This window comes from Maniola hyperantus, chromosome 15 (assembly GCF_902806685.2).
Source record: "Maniola hyperantus chromosome 15, iAphHyp1.2, whole genome shotgun sequence".
NCBI classification, from domain to species: Eukaryota; Metazoa; Arthropoda; class Insecta; order Lepidoptera; family Nymphalidae; genus Maniola; species Maniola hyperantus.
In genome coordinates, this window is record NC_048550.1 from 5,623,257 (window position 1) to 5,638,259 (window position 15,003).

At 36.5% G+C, this 15,003-nt stretch overlaps 1 protein-coding gene across 2 annotated transcripts in view; it reads right to left on the reverse strand.

Annotated features, from left to right (window-relative positions):
• Positions 1-1,089: 1,089 nt before the first annotated feature.
• Duox (dual oxidase) overlaps positions 1,090-15,003 on the reverse strand; it is a 43,117-nt gene continuing 29,203 nt past the window's right edge. Inside the window, exons 4-29 of one of the 2 annotated variants that reach the window (XM_034976193.2) lie at positions 14,724-14,885; positions 14,003-14,190; positions 12,274-12,357; positions 10,911-11,025; positions 10,388-10,554; positions 9,743-9,979; positions 8,980-9,176; positions 8,756-8,889; positions 8,323-8,437; positions 8,034-8,235; positions 7,769-7,922; positions 7,351-7,520; positions 7,105-7,260; positions 6,870-7,016; positions 6,663-6,794; positions 6,376-6,579; positions 6,085-6,272; positions 5,723-5,990; positions 5,414-5,642; positions 4,875-5,092; positions 4,610-4,724; positions 4,316-4,499; positions 3,837-3,996; positions 3,444-3,599; positions 2,816-2,944; positions 1,090-2,179 (exon numbers count right to left, since the gene is read on the reverse strand). In XM_034976193.2, the coding sequence (XP_034832084.1) occupies positions 2,051-2,179; positions 2,816-2,944; positions 3,444-3,599; positions 3,837-3,996; positions 4,316-4,499; positions 4,610-4,724; positions 4,875-5,092; positions 5,414-5,642; positions 5,723-5,990; positions 6,085-6,272; positions 6,376-6,579; positions 6,663-6,794; positions 6,870-7,016; positions 7,105-7,260; positions 7,351-7,520; positions 7,769-7,922; positions 8,034-8,235; positions 8,323-8,437; positions 8,756-8,889; positions 8,980-9,176; positions 9,743-9,979; positions 10,388-10,554; positions 10,911-11,025; positions 12,274-12,357; positions 14,003-14,190; positions 14,724-14,885 (4,340 nt within the window). In that variant the 3' untranslated portion in view covers positions 1,090-2,050. Of the gene's footprint in view, positions 2,180-2,815; positions 2,945-3,443; positions 3,600-3,836; positions 3,997-4,315; positions 4,500-4,609; positions 4,725-4,874; positions 5,093-5,413; positions 5,643-5,722; positions 5,991-6,084; positions 6,273-6,375; positions 6,580-6,662; positions 6,795-6,869; positions 7,017-7,104; positions 7,261-7,350; positions 7,521-7,768; positions 7,923-8,033; positions 8,236-8,322; positions 8,438-8,755; positions 8,890-8,979; positions 9,177-9,742; positions 9,980-10,387; positions 10,555-10,910; positions 11,026-12,273; positions 12,358-14,002; positions 14,191-14,723; positions 14,886-15,003 lie in introns of those variants that run through there. The other variant, XM_034976196.2, reaches the window with a different exon arrangement.

Here is a 15,003-nt window from a genome sequence, read left to right on the forward strand (position 1 = left end):
ATGCAATCATAGGTTAATTAGGCGCTACGAAACTCCTAAAGTGTAAAAAAAACGCACTATATTTCACGAAAGCTTGTGTTTTATCTTAATTATGGTAATAAAAAATTCAGGTTCTATTTCCATTTTGATTCACCTTGACATGAATAGGTAAATATAATTTCGTACGGGTTGTCTCAGAAGCCATCGTAGCGCCCCTGATGATTTTGTCTTGTAAAAAACTGTTATTCGTAGCGAAATTATTTTTTGCCAAAGTTTTTACGAGCGTTGTTTTTTCAATAAAAATAGCGAGCAAACGTGCAAGTGGGTCACTTGATGTTAAGTGATTACCACCCCCATGAACATTTGCTGCACCGGAGGAACCGCCAATGTGTAGCCGGCCTTTCAGGAATTTGTTGATCCGCCCCTTGCCCCATGTCGAAATTATGTGGGAACACCACCGAAGGGAATTGCGATTTCACAGTTTGCATAAAATGCGTGGAAATAAAGATCTGGCACAATGGGTGGTCTAAGTGCATCAGGCACCCAGGTGGTGAGGGTGAAATTGATTACGGTGGCGTGCGATGCGGTTGTTTACTCAATTGTCGCTAAAATATAAAAAAGAAAGTATTTTTAGGGTTCCGTACCTCAATAGGAAAATGAAACCCTTATAGGATCACTTTGTCGTCCGTCTACCAGTACGCGAGTCTGACTCACACTTAGCTGGTTTTATATGCTAAGTATGATGCCCATGACTTCGCGTAGATTTAGGTTTTCTAAAAATCCCTATAGAACCTATTGATTTTACGTAAATAAAAGTAAGCCCATGTTCGTCCCCGGGGTGCAAGCTATCTCTGTACCAGACGTTAAAATTTGTTGAATTATTAGACAATGTGTAGAGCCGTAAAGCATATCACAAGGCTAATCACTGCCTTTTACTTTGACTCAGCCTCCAATTACTGCTCGTAAATAACTCAAGCATAGTCTTGAAGGTTTGGGAACACTCATTATGATACAAAGCACGCTCCCGGTAGATTTAAGCCAGATAGCAATTAGAACGTAGATTTAATTGTTTAATAGCTGGCTATACCATTGTTCAAAAAATAATAGTCATTCTTTATAGGAAACAAATTTTATTGCAAACCTATTTACAAAGTAAAATTTAGAAGTCGGTAACTCTTACATAATCTATTAGATTTAATTATATTATCTACAATTCTACCTTATTTACAATTAAAAGCATCTCTTCGGAATTTTAATTTAACAATCATCAGTACAAATTTTTAAAAGCGATTAGAATTCAGAGTATTTTACAAAACTAAATATTTAATATCTTTTTATTTTATTTTGTACAATAAAATGCTAGGTCGTCTTTTGTACTGGAATTTAGACAATACCTCTATGCAAATTAACACTAACAGACAAGGATACAATAAATAGGTAGTAATAATAATCATTTATAATCTGAGACTAAGTAATATTTACTCGTCAGAATTGAATAAGTAACAATTGTCATAAGAAATACATTTTTAAAATTAATAGTAGTAAAAAAGGGAAGGCAGTGTATAGATCTATTCGTACTTTAATCTAAAATAAATAAATAATAATTTATGGAACAGCACGCCAAAAACATACAAATTCTTATCATGTCGGTAGTCTTAGATAAAAGTCATTTATTTAGTTACAATCAATTTTCGATATCACTATCGTCAAAATGCTCTGACTAAACTAATTTCTACAATACAAAGAAATATAAAATCGAATATGGCTGAATAAACTGTAAAATTGACAATATGTATTAACCAGCATCATTACAGTAGAATAGGCAGTGTTTTGCTAATTTCTAGACAAGAATATTTGTAACTATTATGTTATTGGTAAATTCATAACAAATTCTTATAATCAATTTCAACAACATTAGTGACTACAATATTCTAGAACAAGAGTTTTAAGCCGTAAAAAAATAAATATTTAATAATGCCTTAATAGCATTATAGTAACTAACGTTCTCCGTTAATTTCAATTGTTTAAATAATTAAATTAGGTAATTAGTTTATTGAGACCACAGATGACCCTATCCGAAGTTTTCAAAGTGATGTATGAAGTACGGTAAACGTCTAGTACGGTTGACTTGTTCGCAAGCTGACATGACGGATTTTGTGAGCGGGCGCGGACCACAGGAGAACACACCAATTTTTGATACCTATGAAAAAAATAATTGCTGTAGCATATTGAAGGCAAAAAGTGTGTGGTGGAAGGAAGACGCTGTGGCTTAGAAACATTCAGGAATGGACTAGATTTATTTACTTCTCCGTTTGTCATTGAACAGGGCATTGACATGTCACATGACGATATTATGATGATCAAACTTAATTAGTGGAAAGGAAAAAAGACCAGAAGTAGAAGGAATACCGGCAGAGTACTTACCGTTGAAGTAAATGTATTTCTTTCAAGGCAATTACAGTATCTAAAAGTTAAAATCTTACAATTCCAAAAAGCAATTTATCAATTGCTTAAATGGATCTAATTCGTGTCCTTGTGTTGTAAGTAATAGGGGATCAGTATAAGTCACGATTGGACTCGATTGCACCCGAATGGAAAGGTAAATCGAATGGGTTTATACGAGCAAATTAGTTTATAAGTGCGAAATACATTGCGAGAACAATTTATGGATTTTCATGGACTTTACTTACCTAAATGTATCCTAAATTGAGATTGATATCGATTAGTTATACCTATAGCGGAGTCAGTTGCAACATCGATTAACTTAAATGTGAACGTAGTCTGTAGTCAGTTATTTTCGTCAAAATAATATGTAAAGTTGTTTATCTATACTCACGTAACTATGTTTCTTCTGAACAAACTTGAGAAAGGACGACATATCAGGCCTGCCGAAATGATTTACCGCCTTTAGCCCTGTGAACATGGACGTCCGAGATAGCCTCTGGAAGTGATTCTCGCAGATATACTGAAAATAAATATATATCAATTTACGAAATGTGAAATAATAAGAAATGTCTTTCTCGGGAGCAACCAGCAATAATTAAATACAAAGGTCGTGTCTTTGACTAGTCTTCAATCTTTATACACTTTTTCACAGATACCAAAAGCTCCTGGTTAGGCAGGTACCAAAAGCTCCCGGTACCAGGGTCTTCTTATTATTTGCTCTAAACAATTATTTTGACTGCAAGTTTTTACACGGAGTGAATACTATCTGAATTCTGACCTAAAAGTGATAATGCAACTTTCAAGTGAAGATATAGATTTTATTTTCGGAGTTTTGTGATCCTGATTGTGTCTTAATACGCTATTAAGTAAGCTTCAGTTGAAAAATTAGATAACTAGTGCGTGCAAGACAAAATTACTTCGACAACATTTAATTTTTGCACTAGATAAGATAAATTAGAAAAATGTAGGTATTCATTGTGTATCCTAGATTCCTAGTCATTAGATACAGTTTCACTTACCAACATTGTCGTCCTAAGGTCGAACTTGTGAAAGAATTGCGTGATAAATATATGTATTTCGAGAACATTCGTGACATCCTTTCGCTCTACATCGCGTAAGACGTCAATAAACCATTCGAAGTGCTTGTGCGATGGACAAATCCAGAGGAAATATACCTAAAATTAACGGATTATATAAATTACGGTTTCATAATACTTATTAGGTACCTCGGAAGTCGGACTTACTAAGTACAGTCTACATTTTAAATTTCTGGGGCATTAGATATAATGACAAGCAATTACTTCATTCCCCAAATAAGCAGCCCACTAATTAATTATTTATTTGTAACACTGTAACCTTTTAAAACTGTTTGTTTGTAAATTTTGGTTTTAAGAAAATCCGTTGATTCCTACCTTCTTACAAGCAACTCCTGAATATCGATTAGTAGATGTTCCAAAGACTAGATCATTCAGTATAGAAGCATAGGGAGTGACTCCAATGCCACCACCGACCATCACTGCCACTTCGAATTTGTACCAATCTTGATTGCCACCGCCGAAAGGACCTTGAATTCTGCAACCAAGTGAGCAACGATCAATCTACTATACAGCTGTTTTTTACAAATCTTACGAACATTATTAAATTAAAAAATGTGTCTATTGTTTGGTATTTCTTAAAGCTTTACCGATTTCAATGCAACTTAACGCTTTGGAGAAGAACATGGAATAGGTACCTACTATTTATCTTATATTATATAGTATACAAAATTAATACAAGATTTTACAAGAATCTAAATCCAAATTGCAGCTAGGCATTGACATACCTACATCAGCTGCAGTATTTACCTACTGTTACAGTATTGTAACATATAAAACAAATGTAATGTTCTTACCGAATTTTAGGCTGAGTCTCCGGGTTATAGTTGCAAGGATCAAAATAATTTCTGAGTTTCCAAGTCCAAGGCCCCTGTGCTTTGATATGACACGAAAGGAAATTCTCGTGAGGCGCTGACGTGAGTGTGAAAGAATGGAACTCTTCTTTTTTAAATGCTGTACAAGCTAACCGGACCCATTGACCTATGGAGATATAAAATAAACAATTAATTTTACAAGTACAAGTTTAGTTGATTGTTCAGATTTGCGGCCTCTTAGATTTCAGTTCCTGTGTTAACTGCATTTACACATACCTGACAAATATTTAAGATTAGGTGGTCTATAGAATTTAATTTTTATGACATCAGATGGCAGCATCTCAGTTTCGAGTACATCCAAAGCCAAATATTTTGTTCGTAAGGACACGACCTGATGAAAAAATAAAATAATATAAAAAGTCACCAAAAAATTTTTGTAATCAAAATATTTAAAAGAATTACAGAGCAGTAGAATTTCTAATCTGAAATTTCTTAATTGTTATTTCAGTCGAGAGATTAAAGGTTGAACAAAATAACTGACCTTATCAAGAGTGTAAATGATTGCTGGCCCAAGGAAGAATATCCAGAACCTCGGTGCACCGGTGAGCCTTGCAAGTCCGTGAACAAGGCACAGTGCATATAAAGCCACGTGTAAAGAATGTGCTCGCCAGAACCATGGATATGCACGCTTGCGTATAGTTGGGTGTGCGAATATGAATATTATACACATTATGATGAACAGTAAGACACCAGTAACACCTTAAACAATTTGATATAGAATATTAAATGTATGAAGATGCAAAAACTAAAATATTTTTAATCAACTTTTTATTGGACGAACCAAACATAAAACTATTTATTTATTAATTATTCAATTATATATTAATTATTCAGAAACCAATCTAAAAATACGTTTCAGATAATTTTAGCGACTCATTTCAATCACACTAACATTGGATTTAAAGATCAGCTCAAAATTTTAGAATCAGCAATCTCAAGTAAATATTTTCACGACGTAACTACCTCTAAGTAAAAATAGGATCAGATATTATAAAGGTTTAGATAAGGGCAAATGATTACCTGTAACTGTCTGGAAAACCCAATACGTAATCCCTGGTCTGAAGTCTGAAGTGAAATGGACTTCCTTGGTTAAACAACGTAGATTCTCAACAGGCTGAGTTGAAACGTGGTAAAAGTTCACCATATGACCTGCTGTGTGAAGCAGTGAAAAGAACAGAGCTGTACAGGCGACTATCTTATGGAATTGGATGCTTGAATCTAGTGGGATGTATTGCTGTATGCTGAATTCCTGATAAAATGAAATGAAAATAAGAATATAAATACGGAGATGCAATCGTATTTAGACGAGGTAATTTAAATCAAACTGACCTTTAACTTGGTTAACAAATTTCTTGACATAGTAAGTAATAAAAGACAGTAGCAGAAAGATAACGAGGCAGCAGATCCTCTCGTTATAGCTATACCGACTCCCATGATATGCCTCAAGTCCAGATGTTCAGACATAAAAGAGTAATGTGCAAATCTTTCCACGAACAGACCAATAGTAACCACGTAGAAGATGAATAGGTAGAATATATTCTGTCTGTTCTCTTCTAAGAAAGTCGTTAAGTAATCCCACTTCAGTAGGAACCAATGCCTGGAAAGACAAAACTCTTAATTTAGTTAAACATCCCAAGATAAATATCATAAATCATCAACAGAGATGCTTGACGAATGACGAGATAAGTTACCTGGATTGGTCCATCGACGGTTCAATATGAAAACTGGTCATCCTTGCGACGTTGGTCGATGTGTCTAAAAAGTTCTGTTTGGCACCTTTGCAATCGAGACCAATAGCAACAAATTCCCCTTTATATTCTTTCATCATCACTTTGAAGTCTGAATAAGTGAGATGATCTTTATGTTGAAGACCAGCGTTCTAAAATGAAACACCCAGATTAGCAACACATAAAATGATACTAAGAATTAAAAGTTTCCATCTTTGATCCAGCTCAAATAAATAGAATAGGTAGTTAACTTACGGAAAACATGCCATCAATTAGTTCAGTAACATGTTCATCCCTTAAAGATGTTGTTCTCGCTATCTCGACCAAGGAGCGCAGCATCTCACTCAGTTCTCCCTTGTCAATAACACCATTCCTATCGTTATCGCACATGTCAAATATAATACGAAGTTTGTCATCAGTTGCTCCACGAGAAAATAAAACTACAGTATCTAAAAATTCCTAAAACAAAAACATTAGTTCACTAAATAGATACACGGATTTTTCGACTTAAAGATATTGTTAAAATTTCTCATTAGTTGTACCTGAAACGATATTCTTCCATCACTGTCTTTATCGACAATATTGAACATTTTCTTGACAAAAACTGCATCTGCTCTCATTCCAAGTGCACTTGCAAACTCACATTTTGATAACGATGTTCTCATTACAATAGACTGGAAAATCACGCATCAGTTATTAATACTCGTAGCAAATATAGAAAAAGTAAGAATTAATCTAGCAAAATTTACCTCTGGATCAGAATCTTCGTTTCTCCTTCGTTTTTCACCGGGTGCAAGACCAAAAGTAATAGCATAGGCTTCTCGAAAGAAATGTTCTAATTTCCGTTGACGCCGTTCCCTTGTCTCTGCTGATGCTAATATTTGGTCTCGATGCCCCTAAAACACATATTTCACTCTCAAAAATGCTATGTCAGTATATTTAGATAGTAGCGTGTGGAGATGAAAAAATTTTGTAGATAAATACCTGGGTCAAATTCAAAGCCTTCTTATGTTGGGCAAGAAATGTGTCCAATTTGACGAGGAATTTACGCCGCGATGCGACCGAGTCCATTTCTAAGACGAGATCGTGTTCACGCTGCACTCTTATCAAGACCAGGGGACGTTTGTTATTCCGACCTTCCTGAAATAAAAAAGCGTCATCTTAATAAAACTTTGCATAATTTTTTTTTTTTTTTTTTTTGATACTATAAGTGACAAAATCTAGTTTTACCTGACTCTCTAATACTGTAAGTTGGTCGGTATGCTCTAAAGGTACTGTACGTAATTTATCGCCTTTACGATCAGTTACGTGAAGTGCAGATTCTGGACCAAGTCTCAGCTTCACTAGTCTTTTATGCGAAGCGTGTACCCATTCACGGCACACCATTTTATCCACCGAACCTGAACATAAAAGGTATTTCATAATTACTGCACCACACACACACACGGTCACTCATAATATCATCATGATCATCCCATTACTGTCTCACTACAGAGCGTGCACGGGTTTTTTCTCGGTATGAGATGGATTTGGCCATAGTTCAACACGCTGGCCAAGTGCGGATTGGCAGGCACTCATAATATTATATGAAATCATTTTTACAATTTCTAGACCAACTTTAAAATATCATTTCAGTATGATAAGGCACCTTTTTGTTCAGCATTTTTCAAATGTTCCTGTTGTATCTTAAGCCGTCGTCGGCGACTGTTCTGTAATTTTACCACTCCATAACCGGCGCCTGCGCATAGTATTGGTACAAATGCGAGGATCAAACAAGTATAGATGTAAGCGAACTCGTTACCCTAAAAAGAGATCTTGAATTAAAGGAACACGCACCAAAAGCATTCATATAATTGGCTGATGATATGTTATAAAACTGGTATGTCATTAAGACTAATCATTGGTGAATTTACCTCAAAATAGTCGTATCCTCTCAAATATTTACAAGGTGGAAGCTTAGAAGCGTTCAACTGGTAAGGCTGTCTACACGGATCTCCTTCACTCCAGTGGAACACGTCTCGCTGTATGTGATTGGGTCCTACTGCTGTGCTGTTCACGATTATGTCCCACAATCTAATTCTCCGAAGTTCTTCGATTTCCTCGCGAGTGAAAATTCTGTAATTATTATTTAACAATTTTTATTTCTTATTGTCCTTATTTTTTTAATTTACATAATTATTATGATGTAGACAATCATCATACCCGTTTCCTTCATTTTCGAACCAAAATCTATCCGCATCTCGTAATCTTACAAATTGGTCTATAATGATTGCTCTAAACAATTCTCCAGGATGACCAGTTGACTCAAGCATTCCACCTGTAACAGTTATTTTTTGTTACCTTTATATATAAGCTTTTCTTCAACATCGTCAACTGATAGACGTCCATTGCTCGACATAGGTCTTATGGCTGGGACTTCAACATGCCACTGTCTTGCACCGCCTGAACCCAGCGGCTCTCTGCGACTCATCTGATGTCGTCTATCTACCTAGGGGGGTGGTTACCGGTGCAAGGTCGCCATTCAAGCACATTGGGACCTCAGTCTATCAGTTTTCTGAAGTGTGGCTATGCCCATTGCCACTTCTGGTACGCACGGGGTTTTTAAATGTAATAAAATGCTTGCAAATGTGCTTACCAATATAAACATCGATATTATCAAGTCTGCCTTCATATATTTGAATGAGGTTTTGCAGCAAATCGGGATTGTTTTCAAAAAGTTGTGGATTGATTTCGTTGAATGTTTTTATTTTCTTTAGACCAAAATATTCTCTGAAAGGATAAAAAACATTTTCAGGCGTAACTTTACAATTCCATGGGCAATTAATTTGAATATAGAATAGGTACGACATTATAAATTACCTTGCAGTGTTGTAGTCAGGTAAACCATTATCTCTTCCACGCATGATATTTAAGGCACCCAGATCACGCCTCGAAAACTCCATAGGCCCGAAGAGATTATCCCTTACATCTGAGCAAAGTAGTGCATCCTCCCTCTCCGATAGTTGTGATGCCATTCCCATAAGAACTTCCTCTATAGGCACTTGCGACATTACATCCTGAAAACATTTGAATATACTAAATTATTTTTTTACTTGGATCCTGGTTGGGTCTGGTGAGAAAATAATCTTTTTAAAATTGATTCAGGGACCCTTTCACTTTGATTTACATCTATAAGCACTTGGACAAACTGACAATGACATTAATCCGAAAGAGGTGCCTTTCATTTTAATCTGAGATGCTGGATAACCTTGCTTTTAGTATCATAATTTTTTTTATTGATCCGTTGTGCTACCTACTACTTACCACAAGCGCAAAATAAAAGCAGGTAGGTACTACCTATCATTTCATCCATATCCATACTTAATATTATAAATGCGAAAGTGTGTCAGTCTATCTGCTAGCTTTTCACGACCCATCTATTTTTTGACAAAATTTGACAGGGGAAGACCAGTTAAGCTACTTTTTGTCCCGGAAATTTAACGAGTTCCCACGGTGTTTTTAAAAACCGAAACTTATGCGGACGAAGTCGCGGGAATCATCTAGTTTACTATATATTTTATATTATTATGTCTTGGGAGAGTACTTGGGCATAAGTAAGTATAAGAAGTTTCTAGGTACTCACGTTGCCATCCCACCATGTCTGGCATAATCTTATGGCATCGTGTCCACCGGGCGCCCTGCCATATCTGCAGTTCCTATCTCTGAGTAGCATAGCAGGCGGTACCAGGGTATGTCCAAAGCGGAACGCGGCCGTGGCAAAGGCATGCGTAACACCGGGAGCTAATTCTGCACGGTATCCTCCGTATGGCGGGATGGGGACCCCCAGAAACGCTGGTACGTATTCGTAAAGGATGATGTTCTGGAAAAATATATTTCACCCATTAAAAAAAATTCGTAGGTAGGTACTTATAGTCCGCGACAGGTCAAGATGGCGATCGAGGAGGGAACACCCCGCACTGCCGCACAGCCCCCGCGCTAACCCGGAGTGAGCGAGCGCGGGTGACGTGCGGGTGTGCGGGGCCTCATACCTCGAATGCCATCTCAACCTGTCGCGGACTATACTTATCAACACTTGACAGAATACTTCTAGCAGAATTTTTATAGAAGCCGCAAATTGTACAAATAGATTGATTTTCAATTTTTTTGTTTGCTTTTAAATTAGTCAGGGGTTGCAATTCTAAAATTAAAGAAAATATTCGTATAGTTTTTCGACGTTATGTTTCACGCATAAGTAAGTACCTATATATTTTTGTGCTATTTACTCTACCTGCAAACTAGCGATCACAATTCGGCGCGCTCTCTGGAACAACTGCTCGTCACTCCAGTCAGGGTGCTGTCGATGAACCCGCGCGGCCACCACATTGTGCCAACGCATCAGCAGGATACCGAACGTCACCATCGCTGGGTTCTGATTGGTACGTGGATCTCCCAACACTGATGAGAAAGCAAAAAAAAATGTAAAAGCAAAAAAAAAGGTCAAAAAAGGTGTTAAATTAATTCGCTGCAAATTTTCATATTTTTAGCGATGTTACTTATTATATATATTTTTTGTCATCCTAACTGATCTTTAGGTAAATTGTTCCTTTCAAATATAATATTATGCTGAAGGTATATTAAGGATCTCTGGAGAAGCTGGAGAAGGGAACACCTACATCACGTTGAAGTCGTGTCAAGAGTAAAGCAACAACTTTAGTAAAGAATTTATTTGTCTATACTTAACACTTTTATTCACCATTGCAATACGACACCCTAAGTGAATAAAAACATTTTTTCAATAAAAGTTTTCTTACGGAAAAGTCGTTCAGGACTAAGCATCCTCATGTAATGTGGAACAGGATTATTGAACAGTGGAACGCGTTTTGTGTTACGCATGGGCAGCCCTCCTTCACTCGCGAGACTTCCATTCTGCAAGTATTTTTTTTTTATAAATATGTAAAGTTGCTGTTAATATTACTATAACATGATAAAATGAGTCAATAGCACAGCACAATATGGCCAACAAAACTTCTCTTAATCTCTACGTAGAGCTTACCATACCACTGATCTACCGTATTGTACGGAGCATACCATCAAATGATTTAGAAACTGGTTGGCTTAGGTTTTGAAAAAGAAACGGAAAGTTTTTTTTTTCAAACAAACTTTTAAATGTGCTTTTGAATCGAATTTTAGTACACTTCGTCAATCGTCCCCGTCCGCACTGTTACTGCGCTTACTTACCATCAGGTAAGGTGGCAGTCATAAATCAGACAAACTTTTAAGTATTATTATGACATGCTTTAGTATTCAGTCGAAAGAAATACATTTTTTTCTTAATCTGTCTCTCAAGTGTTTATTAAATTACTTAATGAGCCGTTTAATTAAATATTGACTATAGCAAAACACAGGTAACCTCAATAAATAATTCTACTTTTCCTTTGAGTCTTCGCTTGCTGCGCTACTTGCTCGCATTTTAAGTGTCAAGTTGTCAATTAGGTATTGCTGTCTGCTGATAAAAAAAATAACTGAGCAATCGATTCTAGATTGAATAAGCGTTAAGTAAATAAACTGTCACTTCTTAATGTAAGATAATGTATTTGCTGTAGTCAATATCCGAAGCATCGCCGATCCTAGTTTTGACTAACCAATCCTTAGGATTAACAACAGTCATGAAAAGTAAATTTTCGATCCATCCTAATAATGTCTTGTACTTAGTCAAAGATCATAAGTAAAATAACCCGTTTCGGCCTAGTGTTTTTCCTACGAGTGCCAGTATTTTTAGAGCATAAAGAAAGTCAGTTTTTATTAATATTTATGTTTCATTTCCTCAAACTCCCGTTCGTTACGTGAAACTGAGTATAATAAACTTTTTAAAGCGAAATTGTGCGATGGAAAAACTTCTCGCAGACGTCTTGTCTGCACATGTTTCCCTTCTAACATTTTAACACGCCATCATTGTAACAAATTTTATTTTATTTTTATTGTAGCAGATTTCCGTATTTTGGATTTCGTCTATTTTGTTTCTGGTTGTAGTCTACCCTAGGGTTGACCAAAAAATTTACTAGGCAACATAGGAGCGGCAAAGATTCGGCTGTTGACTATAACACATGCATATGAGTACGAATACTGTAGGCATATTAATGTACATAAAGAGGCAGGCGTGGCTGCTGGTGGCACCTGAAATGACCTCATTGCATTCACCCAGGCCTCGCTCGTGCTGTACACGAAGCTGCCGTCGATCCATGATGTTATCTGGTTTATCTGAATAAGAAATAACTTTTTTGTATCGCATTTTTGGTCACAGTAGCTTATCTATACTATACATATAAAACAGTACCGTGACTGACATGACAGCCAAAGCTGGTGAACCTAGAGATTTAAAAGGAGGAAATGTTCCTTGAACAGCCCCCGAAGTTGAAGATTGTGTAAGAAAAACGTATTCATCGTTATCTTATTCGACAGAAAATTCTGCCCTTTGATTGGTAGATTCCCTGTTTACATTTTTTCACAGCCAAACAAGGGGCAGAATTTGCTACCTATTAAGTACGTTTTTCTTACACAATTGGGGGCTGGTACCTATCTAAAGATGCACTAAGGAAAGATTTTGAGAAATCTCAACGAATATAAAAAAACGCATATCCACGCAGACGAATTCGCAGGAATAAGCTACTTCTGTATAAACCTGAACTGTGACTCTACTTTAAAATATTGTTTGAGTAATTTTTGTACATTAAACTTAAATCCGAGGGATATGAGTTATGGTAGGAGCAAAGGAATAAAATGACATTTGCAGTTCATAATATACAGCTGAGACCAATAATTAATCTATGATACAGCTCACTGTCTAGACTCTAGAGTCTAGTCTAGATACTTAAGTATAATATTTATTCCATATTATATTGAGAGGTTATTAAGTTATAATTATTCAATTCTGATACAAATAATATAAAATATGTTTGAAATATGCAGTTATCGTCATGGCAATGGGATGTTGGCCTCAGTCATAAGGTGAACAAATATTTACATTATTTATTATTAATAAATAGTTGCGTCCAATTAATTTAAGTGATTTTTAATTAGCATTCTATAGCAGTAAAGAATGTTTCAACTTAATGTATACGTTGCGACGAGACGTATAGATAAAATGGTACATTTATATCGGTACTTATTTGATGTTAATCATTGCTAGCGTATTCAGATGCGATCTAGGTTAGAAGGTGCGTTAAATTTAATCGCCTAGAATTCGACCTTCGATATCCAGATCAACATATCTATTGGAATATCAAACATATTTCTTTACGTCTAATGTTTGTATCGGATGTGTTTAATTCGCTTAGAACGAGCTGCATTAATTAAGGTTTAGACCAACACAGTGCGATAAAACTGCCGTACACCTTCCAAGTTAGCATCCATTTTTTTTACTAACTCAATGACATTGCTTAGAATGTCATTGAACTAACTGGCTAACTTGTATCTGAATTAAAAAAAACAAAAGCGACGCGCGACTGAAACTTCAAGACAGGACGTCGCGCTAAGCGCGTGTACGTAGGTATGTACATTGTACGTGTATTCGATTAGTAATACAAGAAAATAAAGAAAGTCACACTACAGAGTACTATACTCGTATATTATCTCCATAATGTAATGCATAAGAGGTGAGAATTTGCGCGCATGCGATGGAATATAAATATTATGTGTCTTTTGGTATAAAATAAAGAAATTAGTGCCTTACGTTGAATATGCTATGTAAATTTTAGATTTTTGCATCGATTCGTTTCGACTCTGTGTCAGTGTGACTCGACTCTAACAAATCATTTACGCGTTTCGACATGTTCTGCTGTGTTGCTGAAATTGTAGCTTCTGTCCAAAGCTTTAGTCAACCTAAGGAATATTATGAAGATGTTACCTGTTCTCTTGGACTGTTGGGGCTCTGTCCAGTGGATCTGTCGTAAGCAGCTCTGTGAAATGGCATGTACATCGCACCATGGCACTCAGGGTCGTACATGTGGTCGCACTGGTCTACCGGGATGCGGTGCTGCTCGATGGGACACCCTGACTCTGATGCCATCACTATTTCACCGGTCACTACTTGGCCTGAAATGCAATGTATTTTTGTTAATCTTAAAGTAAGTAAGTATCCTCCTACCGTCCTTGTTTTATTTCGAAAACAACAATACGTCATGCCCTTTAGCATCCATGTGATCAGGGAATCTGCATTGAAACTGAATCGCGTTTTGGCGACTTATTGCGTTTGACCCAACGGAATGATAGATCCCAGAGCCTCATTTAATCGCTGATTACATCATTATCTTACAAATTCAGCAATCGACAATCAAAAAGTGTAAGTACAATGGGTACACAATTTGAAATAATGTGACTTTGACATAAAGTCCTAATTGTCCCTATAGAAAATAATCTTGTTCAGCTATTCAGCTTAATCGCAGTTCGCGGGTGTAATGGGTGGAAGTCTCGCACCAGACCAGTTTTGACCTGGAAGACCTGAACCAGTTCGGAAAATGTCATTTCGAGAGTAGACCCAATAGTTGATGTAAATGTGAAAACTTATACTCACTCGAAAATGATTCGATATTATTTAAATAGCAGTGACTTAAGTGGCTTATATTTACCAAAGAAAGCTAGTAAGGCAGTCCTGTTGGCTAGCGAAGGAAGGCCATCCTGCCCCCTCATGAAAAGCTTTGATAGAGTCCTGGCTCCAGGTCGGTCTACGCCCGCCATCATGTATACTCCATCCGCATATGATGCTGGAGTCTTTCGTGTGAGCCGACTTCCTGAGAAATAAAGGAGAATTCATAAAGTAGAACCAGGCAACGGATGACTATATCTAGATCTGATATGGATAAGCTGCAGAAGATATGGAGGAACCAAAGCCACTATGACCCGGCTAGT